The 23,579-nt window shown below is 35.1% G+C and overlaps 1 protein-coding gene across 1 annotated transcript in view; it reads right to left on the bottom strand.

Annotated features, from left to right (window-relative positions):
- Positions 1-23,579, bottom strand: part of CDK13 (cyclin dependent kinase 13) — a 131,422-nt gene that overhangs the window by 62,913 nt on the left and 44,930 nt on the right. Inside the window, exons 3-6 of the mRNA XM_045286284.1 lie at positions 19,820-20,479; positions 16,273-16,440; positions 15,244-15,383; positions 13,176-13,346 (exon numbers count right to left, since the gene is read on the bottom strand). Of these exons, the coding sequence (XP_045142219.1) occupies positions 13,176-13,346; positions 15,244-15,383; positions 16,273-16,440; positions 19,820-20,479 (1,139 nt within the window). The remainder of the gene's footprint in view (positions 1-13,175; positions 13,347-15,243; positions 15,384-16,272; positions 16,441-19,819; positions 20,480-23,579) is intronic.

Here is a 23,579-nt window from a genome sequence, read left to right as displayed (position 1 = left end):
AATGAACCCAAGCCCCCACCTGCTGTGTCAGGTGCTTTTCTTTTCTTTCCAAACACACTCATTTTCTGCTTTCTGTTTTATGGTCTTTGAATCCATCCTTTGGTTCAGGAGACCAAGAGGTTCTGGACACATGTGAGCAGCTGAAACACCACCAGAGATAGTGAGGTGGAGGTGTCTGGTTCTCTAATGCTGCCGTAACAGAAAAACCACAAGTGGATGACTTTTACAAAGAGAAATTTATTTTTTTCTCAGTGCAAGAGGCTAGAAATTTCAATTCAGAGGGACAGTTGGAGGGGAACGCTTTCATTCTCTGTTGGTTCGGAAGGAAGGTCATTGTCTCTTCCTGGTTCCTTGGTAATCCATGTGGCTTGGCATCTACCTTACCCATCCCTGCTTCTCTCACTCGCTTGTTTAACCTATTTGTATCTCAAGAGACTGACTCGGGACACTGCTGTTGTTGTTGTTAGGTGCCATCAAGTGGGTTCGGATTCATATCAATCCTATGACCAACAGAATGAAACAATGCCCCATCCTGCTCCATTCTCAAAATTGTTTGGTTGTGAGCCCAGTGTTACAGACACTATATCAATCCACAACGATGAGTCTTCCTCTTTTTCCCTGATCAAGCATAATGCCCTTTTAGCCAAGAATTGGTCTCTCTTGATAACGTGTCTTCACCCTCTCTTCTATGTAGCATGCAGGTGGTTTCTCTTTCTAAACAGATTTGTTAGTTCTTCTGGAAGTCCATGGTACTGTCAATATTCTACAACAATATCATAATTAAAATAAATACTTCTGTGGTCTAAAATATTTACTGCCCATTCACATGCATACAAGGCAAATGAAAAGACATGCCCTATACACTCACAATTTGGACTCGGTAACATAAGAAAGACAGCCCCTTCTCAAATGGGTTTATAAGCAAAGGCATAGAGATGAAAGTTTATTTCTGGGAAACACAATTCAATCCGTAACAATGGGTTAGTTTAAGGGTGCTCCCACTACATGAAAAGGAGTAGGATTGTGTGGTATAGGAATAGGCATGTCTCTGGCCTAAAACTGGAATTCCAAATGTACTTTCTGATACACTGTGATATATTAAGATTAGATTTTCCACAGCCTATTAAAAAACTAACCATCTGGAATGACTGCTTGAAAAACCAGAGTTCGATTTTCTCCATATCAAATATTTAGTATTGTACCAGAGTGGTTTTGATTTTTCCTTTACTCATTTCTTTCTTAGCATTATTTACTTCATAGTTTACATATAAAGCTTAAACAAATAAAATTTGTAAAAAGGCTTAGAATAGAACCATACCCAGGGTCAGCAATTTTATTTATTATTATTATTTTGATGTACCTTGAAGAGAAATATCTAGAGGTAAATGGTTTAAATTGTTATTCCTAAAGACTAGCTCATGAATAGATCTTTAGAAATTTTAAAAGAAAACTTGCTGGCTAAATTTATAATTTAATCAATATTTTTAGAGCAATCTTGTCTTTCAGAATTAGCTTACAATATAAAAACAAAACACAACTTGATATGGGCCCTTCTGGTATAAATGGTTTAAGCACTTGACTACTAACCAAAAGTTTGGTTTGGAGGTTCAAATCCACCAAGCAGCTCCATGGGAGACAGACTTGGCAATCTGCTTCCATAAGGATTACAGTACAGAAAAATTTTTTGAGACAGTTCTTTCTGTCACATGGGTGTCTCTGAGTCCAACAAACATGAATATGCTTTAAAATCATGACAGTATAACTCTAGGAGGAATAAGTTTTACTGTTTTAATTTTAGGTTATACTCAGTTAGTTTTGATTCACAGCAAGTGACTTGCTGGAAAGGAATTATAGGTGGAAAGACAAGGAAACAATTATAAAGAACAACAAAACTGGGGTGCTTACAGTTCCCAATTTCAAAATGTAGTATAAATATAGAATAGCATTCAAATTAGCTTGTATTGGTTTAATGATATGATCAATGCCATATAACTGATAGCTTAGAAATAAAACCATATATGTATGGTCAACAAAGGTGCCTTATCAGCTCAAAGAAGAAGGAACAGAGACTCACATTATATTCAACACTAAATCAAAATAGAGCAAGGATCTAAATGTAAAACCAAAACCCACAAAGTTATCAGGAGAAAATATGGGGGTGAAACTCTTGTCCTAGTGGTGTTGTGTTTGTTTTTTTAATGACAGATTACCAAACACATCAACAAAAGCATAGCAACCAAAGACCACAAAGATTATTGGGACCTCATAACAATTAAGTATGTTCACCAAAAAAAATTCTATCTGAAAAATCAAAAGACAACCTAAAGACTAGGGGGAAAGTCTATGAGATCTCTACGTAAAGGTTAAAACTACAGCAACAACAAAAATCCCATAAAACTGCTACAATTTAACAACAAAAACACAAATGTGAAAATGGCATGAAATGTGAAAACATGTCCCCATAGAAGATATTCAGCAGAGTACATGAAAAGATGCTCATTGTCACCAGCCAGTAAAAGAATGAAACTTAAGGTTACAAGGTTAAGTTCCTACTCATTACAATCCTATAAGACAGAGGAGAAAGGGAATAATGAAGAATAATGGAATAATATAAGACTAATTATTGGAATAATGTCTTCAAGGCTGCACATTTTTATGGAAGCAGGCTACCACATCTTTCTTGTGTTAGAGATACAAATCAAAATTACAAAATGAGATGTGACCTCATGACTTTTAAAAGGATAATAATCAAGAATCAACCAAAGTTGTACACCAGAGAAAGGACAAAATGGCCAATAAAGTGTTATATGTAATTTTACTACAACATTCCAAAAATTTAAAAACAGAATCCACTTTCTGAAACTGCTTAAAGATAACCAAATACCTTATGGGATTAAGTTCTCTTGGCTTCATAAAGGATTGATGAACCAATGGGCCTAATGCTGTTTTTAGAGTTTGACTGTTCAACATCTAGTTTAGTGAGTAGTACTTACAATCTTAAAAGCTATGAGCCACCATCTAAAGTACAATATGTCTCTATTCACCTGGAGCAAGAGAGGAAGAAGCATTAGGAATAAGAGAAAGAACTGGACTACAAGTGTTCTTGCCTCAATGAAATACTGCCTCCTGCGCCATGAGATTACACAAACAGGACAGTGCCCTGCACTGAACATTCTCATCTGATCAAAAGAGGGTAATATATCATACAGGATTTCAAAATTCTTATAGAACCATGACATACTGGACCCACTGAGACAAAAACCAACTTTGAATCTGTTGCCCTGAAAAATACTTGAACTTTCAACTGACATAGTTCTCTGATGTCATCTAACTAAGCAACAATTTAGCTGAAGAAATAAAGAATGTTCACCTTATGTACTATGCTTTACTCTTGTAAAGCATTTACATCTGAGATCAAATGAACAACAGGAACCCTAAAAATAGGTGAATTTATAAGATAAGTCTAGGTCAATGGTAGAGCAATTGTATAAGAAAAAATAGGATGGTGTAACAAGGTGAAGAATATAATGTATGCCGTTAAACTGTGTGGGTTGGAATTGTTCTATGAGTACACCATGGTGTATATTTACTAAAAAAATGTTAAAGAATTTTGAACTCATAAAACATCTAAAGCAATATGTAAAAATTTAATTCTAAAAAGTACAAAAATAATTCAAATTCCTATCATCTCAAATAGCAGTAAAAATAAGTAAATCTTATGGGTGTATAACATTTGTTACAAAATCCTTTTAAGCATTAAAATGACCAAAGTCTTCAAATTAAGTTGCCCCCAAAATAAAACCCAAACACACAGTCATCAAGTCGATGCCAACTCATAGTGACCCTATCCGACAAGGGAGAACTGCCCTATGAATTTCTGAGGCTGTGACTATTTTGGGGAGCAAAGAAGGCCATCTTTCTTCCATGGAATGGCTGGTGGTTTCCAACTGCTGACCTTGCAGTTAGTGGCCCAACACATAACCAATATGCCACCAGGGTTGCACCTAAATTGAGTTAGGTGTCTGAAAACACAGTAGTAAAATAAAAACCTTAATGAATACACCATTTGGTGAAGGATCAGTCAGGAAACAATTATTAAAGTTATTACATTAAAACACTAGAGTCATAAATCAAGAATAATAAATCAAGAGATATCATTACAACTTAGCATTATCTTAAGGTCACCAGATCTTTATTTCATTAATTTAATGACAGTATATTTGGTTGCCAATTTTCTACCTATCTACAGACTTACTAGAACTAGTAAAAAGTTTACATAAACTTTATCTCATCTAGCACAATAGCTATTTTTCAATCTTCTTCCACAACACCCAAGTAACAGTCTTCAGAATTGATGCAAAGCCAATTAAATCTCTGTGGAACGAAGTACATTACATCCCTCCCTCCCAACAAGCTCCTAAGTACAAAAAAGTAGTGCTTACTTTGTTTCTTTGATCATACTCTAATTCAGGTACAGTTTCTAGTAAGTAGGTTCTCAGAAACCCTTCTGCTGCTGCTGGGCTTGTTAGATGGGCAGACATAAGCACATTTAGGCCTATGAAGCAATGAGGAAGGCCCATGGGAGAGGAGTCGTACACTTGAGAGTCATGTGATGTTAGGTTCTCTTTTACCAGATATGAGCAACTGTCCTCAACATAGCCTACAAAATGAGAATAAAGCAGACACTGTGCTTGGAAGAACTTGGGTCTTTGATGATATCCTTAAGTCACTAAATCCACTAACTCTAAAGAGTGATCTATCTCCAAACCTAGTCTTCCATAAACTAATAATTTTCCATAACTAAATAACGAACTAAAAAAATTGTTTAACTCTCAGATTTCCTGTTTTTCTGGTTAAAATGACTGTGATACACCATTCTTCAAATTATCTGTACACCATTAAAACACCTCTGCAGGGCTAGGGAGTTTGCACCATCGACTTTTGGGTTAGTAGTCTAATACTAACCCAACAGTGCAACCAAGGCTTCTTACTAAACACGATAAACAAACTCAAACTCATTACCATCAAGTGGATTCCGAATCATGATTATAGGGGAGGGTAGCACGGGAGTGGAAATTCTCATTTTTCTCCCACAAAGCAGTTGGTGGTTTCAGGCTGCTGTCGACCTTGTGGTCAGCAGCCCAACCAACACATAGCCCAACCCACTATACCTCCAGGGCTCCTGAATAAACACAAGAGACAACATTGATTTGTATCTACAACTTATGGTAATGTCTACAAAAGTGCTACATAATTTAAAATCCAAAGGGTTTTTTTTTTCTTTTGTCATCGAGATTATTTAGAATATACAAATAAAAAGTTAACTATCTGTTATAACCAATATAAAGATTTTAGGGTTAGCTCACAAGTCAAGTCTTTCCTGTGCATTGGGGAAGAAGGATGTATTTAAAAACAAAGTATCTGTTTCTTGAAAAAACTAGCTCACTAATTTTTATTAAATTTAAAGTAATGATATGTAAAAAGACTCCATAACCCTATTTACTGTTGTGTGCCAGTGGTTACCCCATGTGAAAGAGTCTAACTGCCTCATAGTTTTCTAGGCTAGTGTCTATTTAATCATTTTAGATGTCTATTTTAATCATTTTAGATGTAGGAATTAAAACAATGAACATTTTTAAGTTTCCTTGTGTTTCTGGAATTAATTTTTAACATGAAAGTCAGATTAAGCTTACATATTTCTTTATAAACTTTTTCCAGTTAATATACAGAAGTTTCCCTTATCATGGAAATTTTACAATTACTTTAATGACTACATAGCATTGTATGTCATCGTTCTGTTCAATAACACTCTTTTGGTATTTAAATTGTTTCTGCCTTTTTGGGTTTTTTTTGTTGTTATTATAAGTGTTAGTACAAGTAATATTCTCATAGCAAAATCTACATAAAGTTATGATTACTTACACAGTAAAACCTATGAAACTTGGAACCTATGTAAGGTAGGAACCTGTCAGAGGCTCAAAAAACCAAACACACTTCCAAGTCAATGCCAATTCATAGGGGGAATTCAAATATTTCTCATTAAACAAGTGATGGAAATATGGTAAGATTGCATCCAAAGGCAGATGTAGGAAACCTGGAAGAGCAAAAGCCAGTCCCATCAAGTTCCAGCTCTCATAGGTTTCACTGTGAACATTTTAAACATAGAACTGCTGAGTTAAAGAAATTGCATTTTAAGAAATAACTATACTAGCAACATCAAATAAGTATATATAATTTAGTATAATCAGCCACCATTCCATGTTTTTAAGTATTCTCTATGAGTTACAATATCCACTCTCTAGCACACATGATTATTTTATGTTAAATACTTGCCTTCCCCAAATCCAGCTCAATGTAATTCAAATCAAAACTGGATAAGTGGCAACTGTTTTGTTACATATGCAGTAAAACCTGCGTAAACTGGAACCTGTGGAAGGCCGAAACCTATCAGAGAAAGAAAACTCAAATATGTCCCACTAAATAGCGAGCAAACGTGGTAACTGCACCCTGACACAGACAGAAATTGTGAGACCTAGAATAACAAGATATGCCCACCAAATTCTAGCTATCACAGGATTCACTGAAGTTACAACAAAAATACACAAACCCAAATTAACCATCTATAGTTAAGTTTTCAGATCATATAGCTATTTACAAATGTAAATGCATGAGAAAGGGCAAGATTTTTTTTGAGAGGGAGATTTTTATCTACCAGCAATTAAAATGTATTATAGGCTACAGTATATACAAAAGAATCAACAGAACAGGAAACCCAAGAAATGTGTACACTTTACAAAAAATAAAGATGGTAGAACAGTGTAAGATAAAAATAATGTAAATATACAGTGAACCCTCGCCACTTCACGCTTCGACTTCCGTGGCTTCACTCTATCGCGGTTTTTGCGTAACAGCGCATGCTCTGTCATTACTGCCACTAATTGGCTCATACTGTACACGCTTCTGTCTGCATCGCTACGTATCGGAGCTACGTATCAGATGCATTTTTGCTTTTGTACAGTGTACTGTAATTGTTTGCGATTTTTAAGAAATTTTATCTAAGCCCTATGATGGCTCCTAAACGAGCTGCTTCTTCTAAGCCTTCTGACAATAAAAATAAGCGCCAGAGGAAGATGCTCACCATCCAGGAAAAGGTAAAACTTTTGGATATGATCAAAGATGGCAAGAAAATCGTGGAGATTGCACGCCATTGATTACAGTATTTGTAAGAACTATGTATAATAATACTGTATGTGAAATATGTAATACTGTAAACTAGATGCCATAAATAATATAATAAATAATAAATGATCATTGTAACGTCCAAAATGTTTTACTGTATTTTCCCTTTTTCGTTTAATAAATTGGGTAATACGAGTGTACTGGTGACTAAAGGGTGTTTTTTCATGTCCTCTATGCTCTAACTACGGAAATATTTGATTTACAAATAAGGAATCCTACTTCGCGGAATTTCATTTATCACGGTAGTCTAGAACCGATTAACCGCGATAAACGAGGGTTCACTGTATAAGTATTTTAAAAATAGAATGTTTTAAAAAAACCTTATAATAGGGAATTGAGCCTTCCTAAAAATAATGCCACAAAACAAACCCGCCAATAATCTGACAACTTGATCACATATATATATTTTTGAATACCAAAAGCTACAAAAAAATGAAAAGTAGGGCAAGTAGCAAATGCAGAAAGAATATCTATGACATAACATCATTATACATAACTTTGTAAATCTTTCTAATCAGTTAAAACAAACAAACAAAACGCCAAGCAGCCCAACAGGTTAAAGACAGAATCACAGAAAAAAATTGTAAAAATATGTATGGAAAAGAAAAACTTACCATCACAAGACATTAAAGTTGGACAAATTTTGCTTAATGGCAAAAGTGCTAGATGGGGAAAAATGAATATTGAACTAGACACTCACATATTTTTAAAACAATTTAAATTGGAATAAGTTTTATTAAAAACCTGACCATTCTATTAATATTAAAGAGCCCTGGTATCTTTATTTGGGCTGCTAACCAAAAGGTTGGCGGTTTGAGCCCAATAGCCTCTCCATGGGAGAAAGATGAGGCAGTTTGCTTCCATAAATATTTATAGCCTTGAATACCATATCGAGTAGTTCTATTGTGTTCCACAGGATTGCTATGGATCAGCATCGACTCCCTATTACTGAGATTAACATTAAAAAGTCCTATTTAATATAGCAAATCCATTTTTAGAAATTTATCTAGAAAAAAATCCACAGATACAAAAATAATGCAGATTTTAACATTTTATATAACTACCTTAAATAACATGTTTGCTAAGTGAAAAATTATTGGACAGCTTAATTAACATCACACACGCAAAATTTTGATGGGTAATTCAAAAACGGATGCATCAAGAAAGCAACAAGAAACTGCCAGAATCAAGCGGAATTAGAAAAAGACATGGTGACATTGGATGTTTACCTGTGTTAACAAACTGCAAAGGCATTCAACTGTGTGAATCAAATTTTGATGCCATTGCAAAGAATGGGAATTCCAGAACACTTAGTTATACTCATGTGGAACCTGTATGAAGACCAAAAGGCAGTCTTTCAAACAGAGTCAGGGAATACCAAGTGCCTTCATATCAGGAAAAGTTAATGCCCGTGTTTTATATCTTTTTACCAGACTTATTGTTTCTGCTGAGCAAAAAAATCCCAGAATCTGGACTTTATAAAAAAAGAACAAGGTGTCAGATTTGGAAGGTGACTCACTAATAACTTTCGCTATGGTAAGAACATAACCTAACTTGCTAAAAGTTAAAAGGACTGGAAGCATTTACTAATGAACAAAGGTAAGAGTCTTCATCACTTTGGAATACAACGCAACATTAATAGACAATAAAAAGTCTTCACATCATGACAAAGGAGAAAACGTTGAAGTTGTCGACGATTTCACTTTACTTGGATCCATAATCATCTTCCATAGAAGTAGCAGTCAAGAAATAAATGACAGACTTGCACTGGGCCTAATCTGCTGCAAAAGACTTAAGTACAGTGTAACAGAGCAAAGTCACTTTGAGGACTAGGTGTGCCTGACCCCTGCAATGGTATTTTTGACTGCTTCAGATGCCTGCAAAGCTGGAGAATAAATAAGACTGAGAATTATGCTTTTCATTCCTGGTACTGGTGAAGAATATTGAATATATCATGCACTGCCAGAAAAATAAACCAATCTGTCTGATAAGAGCTGAACCAGAGATAAAATGAGGAGCTGATGCCAGGGGCTTAGGTAGAGAGCAAATGTTTTGAGAATGATGAGGACAATGAATGTACAAATGTGCTTTACACAATTGATGGATGTATGGATTGTGGTTAAGAGTTGTATGAGCCCCTAATAAAATGATAATAAAAAAAAGAGAGAGCTGAACCAGAATGCTCCTTAGAAAAGAATTAAGGAGAGATTTCAGCTAATGTACTTACAACACTGTGGTGCACTGAAATACTTGGTATTGCTCTGAGTCCTAAGCTTTGTAACTCTCACTAAATGGAGGGTTAAAAAAAAACACACTGACTAAATTGACTGTGACTTTTAGTAACTCTATATAGGGTTTCTGTGATTATATCTTTATGGGAGCAGAGAGCTTCATCTTTTGCCTGCAGAGTAGCTGGTGGGTTTGAACCACAAGGTTAGTGGTAGGCAGCACAATGCCTATCGGACCAAAAAAAACACAGTTCATTTTTATCAAGTTGATGCTGATGCATAGCCACCCTATAGGACTGGGTGGAACTTCCCCCTGAGGATTTCTGAATAGAAAGCAGCTAGTGGTTTGGAAATGCTGGCCTTATTATTAGCAGCCCAATGTGTAACCTATACCACCAGGGCTCCGGTCAGGAGCACCAGAGCTCCTTAAATGATTACATTTTTTTCACTTATTATGAATTTCACATCTGAAACCAAAATTCCAAAAAACTATAGTGAGCAGAAATTGGTTTGTCATTCATGCATTAATCCATATTAATCCTACCAGGCCTTAGCTTTCTTTCCCCCAACACCATCGGGTCTTATTGTGTATTTTTCTCCGATCAGGTGACCTCCTCTTTCTGACTCACTCACTGTATTGAATCAGAGACTATATATATATATATATATATTTTAGTACCCCTAGAATCTACACTAGCATGTTAATAGTATTTACTAAGATGATGGTAATATTCTACAGCTGCACTATCCAAAATGGTAGCCACTATTCACATATAGCTAAAGGGGATCTGAAATATGGTTAGTATAATTAAGAAACTGAATTTTTAGTTTTAATTATATTTAAATAGCTTCTGTATTGGTCAGTCAGCCTAGGTCTATAACTTTGCACAATGTACATATGTGGAATTTAAAAATTATAAATCCCTCCCACCCAAAAGAGGCTTCTCTACCCAAAGATGTATACCTGCATTAAAATTAATTGGATTAACAATGCACTAATTCAGAAAGTATTTTTCTTTATTCCTGACCCAATCCCCCCAGAAAGTTTTTCTTAAGTATATAATCCTTAATAGGAAAAAAGTAACAAACCAAGCTTCAATTATAAAGTAACTCAAACTCCAGAGATTTTTTTAAACAGTAAAATATGAACTGAAGAGTAAATATATTAGTACAAACAATTGAATCCCATTGTACTTCCATATATGAAGTGAAGACTGAAAGAAATACAGGAAACACTTTTCTTTGAAAGAAAAAATTCCATCTGCCATCAATGAAAGAAAAGAGGCAGAGTCTCACAAAAATTAAAGAAGGCAGATTTTCTGTAGATGAAGAGTCAAAAGAAATACTTGAGCTAGTTTATCTTCCTAACATTCTTGGTTATCTAGAGCAAGATTCTATAGCATCTGTAAATGCACAAAAATACACCCACGATTTGGTGTTATCACTTAACTGTTTAAGAGCAATGACATCGATATTTAAATTATTTTTAAATGTATTTACTTATTTTTAGTATGTCTTTTAAAAGAGCCTTTTTATCGTGAATTAGAGTGAGGTTTACAGAGCACATCATTGGTTTTACATTCAATAATTCATACCTATTTTGTTTTCAGTTCATCGTCATAGTACTCAAAAGTACTATTACCTAATTTCCTCTCTGGGTTTCCATTTCTTCTTCTTTCCTAAACCTCTGAATTGGATAAATTCTGCCCTTTTGTTGATTATACTAATGCAGAGGTGCTTTTTAGAATATATATATATCTTAAATCTCCATGAGAAATTTTTGCTTTTTAAAATAGAGCTAACTTTTAACAATGAATTTATGCTATGTTCCTTATATAGTTAATAGTTTTATCCTAGTAATACTACGTAGAACTCATTTATTAATTCAGGAATTATTACTCAGAATTTTCTGTGGTCTCGTCTTTGAGCTACTAAATGTGAAAGGTATGTAAGAAAAAATAAAACAGGTTTGGTTCCCATACTCATGTAGACAAATAAGTAAATAAGCCAATGAAACTATTTTTAGTCATGGAAAAGTTTATAGAAAAAAAAGACTAGGGCCTTTAAAGTTGTGTTATCTCTTGATATGTGGTAACAAGTAGAATGCTTATTTAGTAAAAGTCTCACTAATAAATAAAGTGGCATCGGGCTGAAACCTAGCAGATGACAATCATGAGAGGACAGTAAGTGAATTGGGGGGTGGGGAGAGGGATTGAAATTAATAGAAATAGCATGTATAAAGACTTTTAGGGGAGAAGAAGAGTTCTGGAATATTTTAAGACCCAAAAGGTTGATGTGACTTATGAGTGATGAACCAACAGGAAAATGGCATACGTGTGTTAAAGAAGTCATCAGGGAGCTGTTCAAATAGTTCAAAAAAGCAGGAGTTCCTGGTAAGACCAAAGAAAAACAAATGTGCCAATTTCACTGGAGAACTAGGTTAATGGGAAAAAAATAACATGTGCACACCACTGTCACCTATTAAGGTCTTAATTTAATTCTTATAAAACAATGAGAGGAATAATCTTTTCCTTCCATGGATAGAGATAAGATCTTAAAAGGCTATTGGTCTTGCACATAAGGTCACAGGCTAATAAACTACATCTCGTTTCCAGACATTCTAACCCAAGTTAAACCGATATGCTTTCTAATATAAAACACGAATTAAAAGATGAGGTTAAAAGACAAAGTTAGATTTTTAAATGTCAGGCTTTGCAGCACAAAAATTGATTGAAATGACATTTAAGAGTATTCTGGAAGAAGAAAAAAAAAGTATTCTGGCTATTTCTATATTATATACAGAAACCAGCTGCTTAAGTCAAAACAATTACTATATATGATACCAATTTCAAACAATATTCTCCAGAAAAGTAGTATTGGGAGAAAGGGAGAGAGAAAAATGATTGGGGCAAAGGGCAGAATTATAGGAAGAGGAGGCTAAGTACTCTCTTCAATATGGACATAGCTACGTTTATGTTCTATATTGGACTTAGTTTAAATTCTGAGGTTTGAAAGCCACAGATTATTAAGTAAAGTCAACTCTAGTTCTATAATTTTACTCTAAAGATCTAAAACATACTGGCAAGTAGAGTTCTGCTTTCACTCATTTGCCCATATTCTATGCCCTATGATAAGTACCATATATATTTGAGTATAAGCCAACCCGAGCATCAGTTGAGGCACCTAATTTTACCACAAAAACAACATTAAAAATGTGCTGGAGGGAAAAAAACGTGCTGTAAAACTCGAGTATATATGGTACTTTATTAAACAAGCAAATTTCTTTTCAGCTTTCTGATGAAAGCCAATTACATACAGTACTACTAAAATTTGTCAGAGGTAATTTCAAGTAAGATTTTTGCCTATTTTTAGATATGATATATATTCCTACTATGAAGTTTCCTTGTACATTCAGGCATTATATAACATTAAAAACCAGAAGGCATACTATCAATTGTTTCTCAATCACTATGAAGAGTAAAAGTATATTGATGCTAGAAAGAACAAATAGTACTAGTGAATATTTTTGCATAATATTGGTAAATATGCTTAGTTGATGCAGAAAACATTACATAGAAAATCATTTTACGGTTTGAAAAGTAATTCTTTAATATTAGGTCAGCAAAGTTTTTTGTAACTGATTACTCACATGGTATCTGTAACCCTGTAAGTAGTTAGAGCATTGGTTATTTCACTATGAGCACGTACCTTTGTCCTTCTTAAAATCCAAGGCATCTTCTTTGTCTGTCACTATTTCCTTCATATTGATAATACTCTGATGGGTCAGCTGCCGAAGAATTTTAATTTCTCGAATTGCTGTAATTGGAAAGCCTTCCTTTTCATTATCTAGACGTACTTTTTTTAAGGCTACCATTTCTCCTAATAGGAAAGTAAATAAAACTAGGTTACTACAAGCTGGATTATTTTTTCTTATTTTAATTCATAACTTATTCCTAACTCTTCAAATTACAACCTATAAAATATATTTTCCAACAAATCATATTATATTTGATGTTCAAACTTGTCTGTTATTTAGGTTATGGGATTTTTATCCAAATAATTAAATACTATTAACTGTTATTTTTTTAAAAATAGGTCATATGCATGCCCTCACAGGTGGGCCACAAGGAAGGGGTGAACCAGCTAGGGTGCAGTATAGCACCGACAACACATACAATATTCCTCTTGTTCTTTAATCCTCCCCACCTCCACCCCCATCATGACCCCAGTTCTACCTTACAAATCTGCTAGACCAGCGCATGTACACTAGTACCGATAAGAGCTCTGGACAAACAGAATTCAGGACAGATAAACCCTGCAGGAACCATAACGTGTGTAGCGCTACCATGAGGGTAGTGGGAAGGTCAGGGGAGAAAGGGGGAACCGATTGCCATGATCAATGTATAACACCCTACACACATACACCCTGGTAACGAACAGAAACATGGGTGAAGGGAGACAACAAAATAATACTGCATATGAGCTATTTGGTTTTAATCATTAAAATCTGTTTTTTTTAAATAGGCCATATGCAGTATTATTTTGTTGTTCTCCAACATAATAAAGATTATATTATACTACCACTTTTTTAATAATGGAAATAAAATATACCAAGATGCTTACATATGCATAAAAATAACACTGTACATTTAGCAAGTTAAAAAAATTAGCCCTGGCATATTACCTTTCCCAAAGCTGCCCAGTTACCTAGTAGTCCATACTGAGATTCAAAACTTTTCCCAGCTATCTCAAAAGAATGTGTTGCCAGCTTACGGTGATCACATAAGACAAGGTAAAATTGTTCTTGTGGGTTTCCAAGACTGTAACTCTTTATGGGAGTAGAAAGCTCTTTTTCCTGAAGTGCCACTAGTAGTTTTGAACTGCTGACCTTGGAGTTAGTAGCCCAATGTATAACCATAATTATGCTTCATAATTTAGCTATGAGTGAATTTTATGTAAAACAAAATCTAAAGAGTAAATAAGCTACACATAAAAAGAAAACTATTAAAAAATAAAATAAATAAACCATTTTAATGAAATCTGTCTACAATATGATTTGTTTTATTAAAAATTTAATGGTTATGATTAAATCTCTTTTTGCTAGCACAAAATCATCAGGATCAATACTGTGACTTTCTTCAGGAGTCTCTAAACATAAGATTATCTCCCTTGACTAAATTATTTCAAACAGCTTTGCTATTTTAACCTATTAATGGCTTCTATAAGGAATCATGACTAATACTTAACCCACTCTGCGTATTATCTATTAAAGTATACAGTCTATGAAGTTACATTTTCTTCTAATACAACCTTTAAACTTACATCTAGGTTGCTAATTATATTCTGAAAGATTAAACTGCTAAACCTGGTCTCCAAATAAAAGCTGCTAAAACCTTTTTTCGTTACAGAAACAGGTTTTTTAGACAAATTCAATCTTAAGAAGTCTTAAACAAAAATTATTTACTAAGATTAATTCAATTGGTTAAGATCCACCTTCCCCTATGACTACTAGAAATATAAGAATTATTCCTAAAAATCTAAATCCTACCAAAAACATCATAAATTCTAAAAGACCATTTTGAAATAATATATATGTACTGCTTATTTCACGTTAAGTAGATATGCAAAATAAAATAAAAAACAAGATTAAAAAGCATGAGAATTTTAGTTGACTTTTGTTTTTAAAACAGTCTTAATATGCTTTCTTTAGAAAACAAACACAAATAGAGTAAATACATCCACATGCCCCAAAATCCAGAGTACTTGGCATTCTTACCAGTGTCTTTATCCCTGGCTTTGTAAACTTGTCCATAGGTACCTTCTCCAATAATTCCAATAATATCAAATTTATCCACGCAGCGTTTTCCCCAGTCAATGTCTTTTTCTTTGATTTCACCATAGCGAGGCCCACATATTCTAGTAAATATAGTACTGAAGTTTTTATATACAATCAAGTAAATTAAATAAAGTATTTAACAACTTCCACCCCTCCTCTCAATCTTAGATCCTTTACTTTTCCCCATCATCCTTGTATGTGCACGATTATTTACGCAAAATGTGATTTGGTATTACAGCATGAGAGCCACTTTATCAGTAGCTGACTGATACCTAGGCTGACTCTTGTTCTGTACATAGCAGCTTAAATTGGGAGAAGGAATTAGTGGAGCACACATGACTCAATATTAATAGTAAAAGCCAGAGTTTTCTAATGTACCTCTAGAATGTTTAATTATCCACTGAATGGTTATTCATCTACAACACCTATGTATACAAGTATAGAAATATGTGTCGATATATACATACATCTGCTTACGAAAGAAGTTTGATAATGAACAAACTGGTTTCAGGACAAAGCATTCTATATTTACTTAACTTGAGGCTAATTTAAGACATATATTTCAAATCTTCTTCTCCACATCTTGCAAAATAGACTACAATGAATTATGGGGGGAATTGAGCCAAAAGTAAAGGAAAACATAGTAGCTTTCCCATTAGCATTTTTGTTTGGGCTCACTGAAAGCGAACTTCTACTTCGCCCAATATCAGTGCTCCTAAATAACTTAAACATCTTTTAAAAATTAACTTTAACATAAGCAGCAAACCCATAAATTAATACATTATAACCTGTGGCAGAAAGTTTAATTTCATTAGATGATGTGAATAGATTATGTAAGCAATTATGATTTTTTTTTCAAAACACTGAAAGAATATATTCATATATTATGTTTTATTACTTTAAATCTTAATTTCAGTTTTCCACAAGCATTTCTGAGAAACTAAGAGCAGGTAGAAAGTAAGCATATACTTAGGTCTCCTTTTGTTATGTAACTGCGTTGTTGCTTTCTTCTCCTCTGGACTCTTGGATAGCTCATCTGCTCCTGGCAGCTCAGGGGGCAGTGGTAAATCAGCAAGTAGACACCGTAGTTTCTTTTCTACTTCTTTTTTAACAGCTTTCACTGAAATATTTCGTTGGCTAAAAAAACAAGAGAGAGGAATAAGACAAATAAAATACAAATAAACACTTTGTTAAGAAATACAAATGTGACAGGTCTTACATTTTAATAGCATGAAATGGCAGGGAATGTTCAGCAGTATTTCACATTGCTTAACACTATGTATTTTTTTATATTCCACTAAAGTAATGTATTACAGTCTATTGGAAAATGCATAATTTATGGGTTGAAATGGTACAGTTACATTAAAACTAACAAAAATCTGGACAAAACACACACAGACTTTAGCTATTAATACTGTATCAGCACTGGTTCATTAATTTTAATAAATATACCTTACCAATGGAAACTGTTAACAATGGGAAAATTGGGTGCAAGGTGTTTGGGACTCTGTAGTATCTTCATAATTTCTCTGTAAACATAACACTGCTCCAGACCATAAAGTTGATTTTATAAAATGATACAGATGTATTACAAAGCTGTAAATAAAAACTGGAAGGCATCTTAGAACATTTGATTTGATTCTGGTAAAGAGAAGTTGTTTTTCATAAGAAAAAACCAAAACCACATAATATTATATATCGTGGCCATTTAAATAAACAAGTAAACACACACACACACAACCAATAATGCTTCATTTGTTCATAGTGTTAATTAATTTTTCTGACTTGAACCATGATCCTTTCAAAATGTTTATAAGGCTCTAGCTTACTATTAACAAACCCTGGTGGTGTAGGTGTTAAGTGCTGGCTGTTAACCAAAGGTTATCATTTTGAACCCACCAGCTAGTTTGTGAGAGAAAGATGTAGCAATCTCTTTCTGTAAAAATTAAAACTACATTGCCAACAAGTTAAATTTCAACTCATAGTAACCCTGTAGCCTTTAGGGCATGGGAGAGCTGCCCCATAAATCTTTACAAAAGTAGACTACCACATCTTTTTCCTCCAGAGCAGCTGGTGGGTTTGAACAACACACTTTTGGTTAGCATATAATTTAGCAGTCAAGAGCTTGCTTACCCACTGTGCCATAAGGCTCCTTATTGAGCCTTGGAAACCCTATGGAAAAGTTCTATCATGTCCTACAGAGTCATTAGGAGTCAGAATGAACTCCAGAGCAGTATAATTACAGGTGAGTAATTATTACAGCTCAAGTACAGTTTTGTAACTTTAATAAAATGCATATGAGTTCTGATTTTTAAACTATACCTTAGCTTGGTAATTGATTATTTTAAACTTCCGTAACATTATAAAACCTGGTAATATTGACGTGTTGAAAGTACTAGAATGAGAATAAAATTTAGACTTCCAAAATTTTAGAGCAGTTATGAGCCCCATGAAGAAATTTAGTAACACTGCACAGCTATTATAAAATCACTAAAGATGTTATCAATGGAAATAATTTAATCTTAATTATCATCTTTTAAATTTATGTTTAACATTAGTATTGCTGTAAAACAAATAGATATACTAACTAAAATAAAAACTGAGTATTAATACAATTTGTCATTCTTCAAAATTCCATGTTAAAGCTGGTTCTTTAACAAGAAAAATATGCTCAAAAAGAAACTGGTTTCTAGATTTGAAAAATACTCACTGCTCTATATATTGTACATAGCACAACAGATTTAACATCCATAATAAGATCCAGTTCCTGCCACAAAGGAGCACCGTCTTTTGGCAGACAACTAGCCTTGGGAGGCAAGACTGGAGCCTATCATGCAGGACTGGTCAGTAAAAACCGGGAACACTAAAGCTCAGAAAATAAAGCTCAGTTGGCCAAGAGAGGACGGACTTGCCCTGAGTCACAGTATATCTCTGCATTGGGAGACTTCCCAGGCCTAACCTGTGCAGTCCCCTTCCTTATGATTTATAGTACTTTAATAAAACCAGCAGTTGTAAGTATAATATCTTCTGTGAGTTCAATTGAGTCATCTCAGAGTATTAACTAACCTAAGATAGTCCCCTCTTAACTTATCAGATCTGATCTAGCCACAGATGGCTAAGGACATAGAGCAGTGGTTCTCAACATTCCTAATGCCACAACCCTTTAATACAGTTCCCCATGTTGTGAAGACTCCCAACCATAAAATTATTTTCATTGCTACTTCATACTAATATTTTGCTACTGTTATGAATCATAATGTAAAGATCTGATATGCAGGATGTATTTGCATTGTTATAAACTGAACATAATTAAAGCATAGTGATCAATCACAAAAACAATATATAACTATATATTGTGAAATATTTATTTCTAATTACAAATAAATGAAATTTTGTCTTGAAGCATGGTATAGCATGGATAACAGTCTTCACGCCGGGTACTTATATGTGGGCATATCTGCATGTGGGCGGACCTGCCTGGAGACGGATAGAAGAGCGATGTCTTGGTTCCTAGGACCATTGGAAAAATGTATTTTCCGATGGTCTTAGGTGACCTCTGTGAAAGGGTCGTTTGATTCTCAAAGGGGTTGCAACCCACAGGTTGAGACCGCTGACATAAGAGAGTCATGTGGGCAGGTACTGTCAGAAATGATGGAGAAGTGGCAAAGCAAAAATGTGATTGTTTTCTCCTTTTAAGAATTACCTTTATGCTAAGTTTCACCATGAAGCTATTGTCATAACAAGGAATAGACAGGACTCATAAGAATAGTAAGATGTACAACTAAGAAATAAAACTAAATATTCTATACAGTTCATTGACAAAATTACATTTCTCATAACAGCACTAAAATATTAAAGTATGTCTCCTACCTTAACCATACCCTTCTATTCGCAATTTACTTCCAAAAGTAATTTTAAGCATGTTAAAGAAAAGCAAAATAAATAAAGTGATAAAGCCAAGAAAAGGTGGTAAGCTGGTAGGGTTACAAAGGAAACCTAGATACATGCTTATAAAATTGTAGCCATGCAGCTCATAAAATGCCCCATCTTTGCTAGTATCAAGGAATATTGAGCTAAGGAAAATACTGAAGGGGGAGGGGTACAGTGGTAGGGTAAAAGGGGGATGAAGTCAAGGAGTTCATGTAGAAAAAGAATGTTTGGAAACTGACTGTGGTAGCAATTGTACAATTCTAATTGACATGATTGAAATATGGAATAATATAAGTATTAAATTCCAACTAATAAAAAGAAAATACTGGAATGTCTAGTGCCTGACAAAACTAATTTTGAAATTATGTATTTTTATCCCAGGTAACAGACAATCTTTGCTAAATTTCTTATAGCATGAACTATAACTCTCATCCTGGAGACAATGTGCTTTAAGATGTATAAAATAAATTAATTCACTTTTACTGAAGTTTGGACCTTGGGCAAGGGGAATCCAGTAATTTCTCAATTCAACTTAAAAATTTAAGACATATTAAAACAATTAGTGACAAAAAAGTTTTGAACTTACCTATCAGCATCTCTATCTTCAGGCAGCATGGGAGGCAAAGGTAATGGTGGTAATGTAGAGGTCAATATAGTCACATGTTGCTCCTTCTCCTTGACTCCTATGCTTGGTGTAAGTGGTTTGGTTTTCTCTTTAAGAGATATGGGTTCTTCCTTTGTAGCAGCAGATTTACTCTCCTTCCCAACTACAACTGGCTTCTTGGTGGCTTTATCTACAATCAAATTATTGTCTACCTTTGTTACCTGAACAGGTGGCTTTGTTTTTGCCTTGTCATTTTTTAAAGTTCCACCACTTGAGGGAGAAGGTGTGTGCTCAGTTTTAACTTTCTTCACATCCTTCACATGATTTGTTTGTGATGCACTGACAGCAGTTTCAGTGTTCCCCTTAGTAGGTGTAGACGTGTTTGAGGCTTTTGCAGCTTTAGCAGCAGCGTCTGCAGCCTTTGCTGCTTCTGCAGCCTTTGCTGCTTCTGCAGCTCTTGCAGCCTCTGCAGCTCGTGCTTTCTTATTCTTGTTCAATTCAGCTGCCAGACTACTCTTCAGAGTTAGTGTACTAGGAGAAATGCTAGAATGACGACTTCTGGATCTAGAGAGTCTGTGTCTGCTACGAGATCTCGAATGCCTAGATGAATATGGGCTTCTGCTTCGGGATTTGGCAGACCGTCTGGTGGAAGATAATTAAACTTTAGTTAGTAAATGAGAAAGATTTTGTTTGAAATTTACACAGAAAGGGCTAACCCAGTCTGTGAAATGAAGCAGAATGTTATTTTCCAGTTTCAAAATCAAAATGTAGTTTTGTTTGAGGGACTTTAAAAAAAGGAGAGATGCTTCACAGTAGATATTGTTGCCAGTAACAATATTTTTTTAAAAACAATAATCGAGTATAGATTGTGTCTTTAACATACCCACACAATATTTCAGCATCCTTTTTACAATATTGGAAAAAAGCCAATTCTCAAATTCATATATGCAAGGGGTGCAAATAGCCAAAACAATCTTGGAAAGAGCAACGTTACCACTTCGCAATTTTAAAAGGTACTAAAAAATTATAATAGTCAAAGCATTGGCATAATGATGAGTGGGCTTCAACAATAGTGAAAAATGGAATTAAAAGAAATCAGAATTTTTCTACATGGTTTTGAAGCCCCTTAATATATGAAACAATAGAATAGAATTGCTACTCCAGAAATAAATCTATGGTCAATAATTTTTTACATAGGTGCTGAATCCATAAATGGGGGAAAATGCCTTGTTAGCAATGACTCTGGGTCGTTCAAAGGCAATGTTCTAGAAATTAAGGGCTCATAAGCAGCTACCTAAGGTGCAATTATTGGTCTCTTCCAGTTCTCAAGAAGAATGAAAAAAACTGAAAATCCATAAAAACAATTAAGTCCAATGGATTAATGAACTGCCCATCAGTATCCATGAACTTAAGACTGAAGAATTAGCTAATGCTAGGTTACTACTTATTCAATGTCCAACTTTCACATGCAGTGGACATATGGACATCTAACAGGAAAGGCCAAAATTAGAATTGATTCACTTGAATTGTGATGGGGCAAAGAATCTTGAAAGTCCCATGAACTGCCAAAAGGACAAACAAATCTGTCTTCAAAGAAATAAGGCCAGCATCTAGCTGAGAAACAACAAAGTCCAATGGAAGAAGCACACCAGCTGGTGTGATCACGGGGTGTCAAAGGGATCAGGTATCAGGCATCAAAGAACAAAATCATATCACTGTGAATGGGAGGGGAGTGCAGAGTGGGGACCCAAAGCCCACCTGTAGGCAGCTGGATATCATCTTATAGAGGGGGTCACGGGGAGAAGGGCCAGTCAGGGTGCAGTGTACCAATGATGAAACATACAACTTTCCTCTAGTTCTGTAATGCTTCTTTCCCCGTACTCCCACCCCCTCTCCCATCATGATCCCAATTCTACCTTACATATCCAGCTGGAGTGGAGGATGTACACTGGTACAGATGGGAACTGGAAACACAGGGAATCCAGGATAGATTAATTCCTCAGGACCAGTGGTGAAAATGGCGATATCGGGAGGATGAAGAGAAGGTGGGGGAGAAGGGGGAAACAGATTACAAGGATCTGCATATAACCTCTTACCTGGGGGTCAGACAGCGGAGAAGTGGGTGAAGGGGGACATCAGACGGTGTAAGATATGACAAAACAATAATTTATAAATTATCAAGGGTTCATGGGGGAGGGAGAGCGGGAGGGAGGGGGAAAATGAGGAGCGGATACTAGGGGCTCAAGCGGAAAGCAAATGTTTGAGAATAATGAGGGAAACAAATGTATGAGTGCTTGACACAATGGATGGATGTGTGGATTGTGGTAAGAGTTGTACAAGTCCCCAATAAAATGATTTAAGAAAAAAGACGGTCAGAGTGCTCCTTAGAGGCAAGGATGGAGAGATGGTCTTACATATATTTGGACATGTTGTCAGGAGATCTGTCCCTGGAGAAAGACATCATGCTTAGTAAAGCAGAGGGACAGGGAAAGAGGAAGGCTCTCAAGGAGATGGGCTGTCATATGGCTGCAATAAGAGGCTGAGTCATAGGAACAATTGTGAGGATGGCACAAGACCAGGCAACATTTCTTTCTATTGTGCACAGGGTCACTATTGGTTGGAACCGATTGGATGACACCTAACAAAAACAACAGTTTACCGCTCCCAACTGCTCTGAAAGGCATCATAATAGAAGGTCCTCGAGAAAGAGGAGAAAGGTATAAAATAAAACTCAAAATCGTAAGACCTGGTCAGAATCAGACTGATGAAACCCCTGGAATTTTGGCTCTTAGTCACAGATTTGAGTCTGGAAATAAACTCACCCCCTTGGCTCAATTTTCGTTCTAACCATAGAAAAGCCTGAAAGGAGAACAATAACACCAGGGAGGAAAGTAAACCTTAGAATAATCAACTATATGAGATCAAAGATTAGAAAAGGAGGAGGTATAAAAATGGGAAACCCTGGGAGGTACTGGGAAATGTGATGCTAAATTGTTGGGATTGAAGTCAACGACAAACAAAATATGTATGAACTGTTGAATAGAAAACTGACTTCCTCTCTGAAGCTTCACCCAATTCACAATAATACATTTCTTTTTTTTTTTTGTAATGTGGCAACCAAAGTGAACTTGGATCCATACCTAAGAGATATTTATGAAACTGGATTATAAACAAAAGAATGCAGCATCAAGACTGGAGTAAGTCTTATTAAGAACCTGTAATACACAGAAAACACAACCTTGCTTGTTTAAAAAGTAGGAAAGACTTTTAGCACTTGCTGATGAAGATCAAGAAGTGCAGTCTTCAGTATGGACTACAACTCAGTGTGGAAAAAAACAAAAGTCTCACACCTGAAACAGTAGGTTACATCATGATAGATGGAGAAGAGACTGAAGTTGTCAAGGATTTTGTCTTGCTTGGTTCCATAATCAATGTTCATGCAAGTTAAGAAATTTGACAATGCATTGTGCTGGGTAAATCTGCTGCACAAGACCTCTTTAAATTTTTGAAAAAGCAAGGCTAACTTTGAGGAGGTGCATATGCCACAGTATTTTCAATCTTCAATCACCTTATACGCATGTGAAAGTTGGACATTGAATAAGGAAGATCAAAGAAGAATTGACGCATTTGAATTATGGTGCCAGCAAAAATACTGACTGTACCATACACTGGCAAGAGAACAAACAAATATGTCTTGGTAGAAGTACAGCCAGAATGCTTTTTAGAGGCATGGATGGCAAGA

Source organism: Echinops telfairi, unplaced genomic scaffold (assembly GCF_000313985.2).
Source record: "Echinops telfairi isolate 266 unplaced genomic scaffold, ASM31398v2 ScPeMD7_7;HRSCAF=31, whole genome shotgun sequence".
In the NCBI taxonomy this organism is placed as follows: domain Eukaryota; kingdom Metazoa; phylum Chordata; class Mammalia; order Afrosoricida; family Tenrecidae; genus Echinops; species Echinops telfairi.
This window is presented reverse-complemented; position numbering and strand designations above follow the sequence as displayed.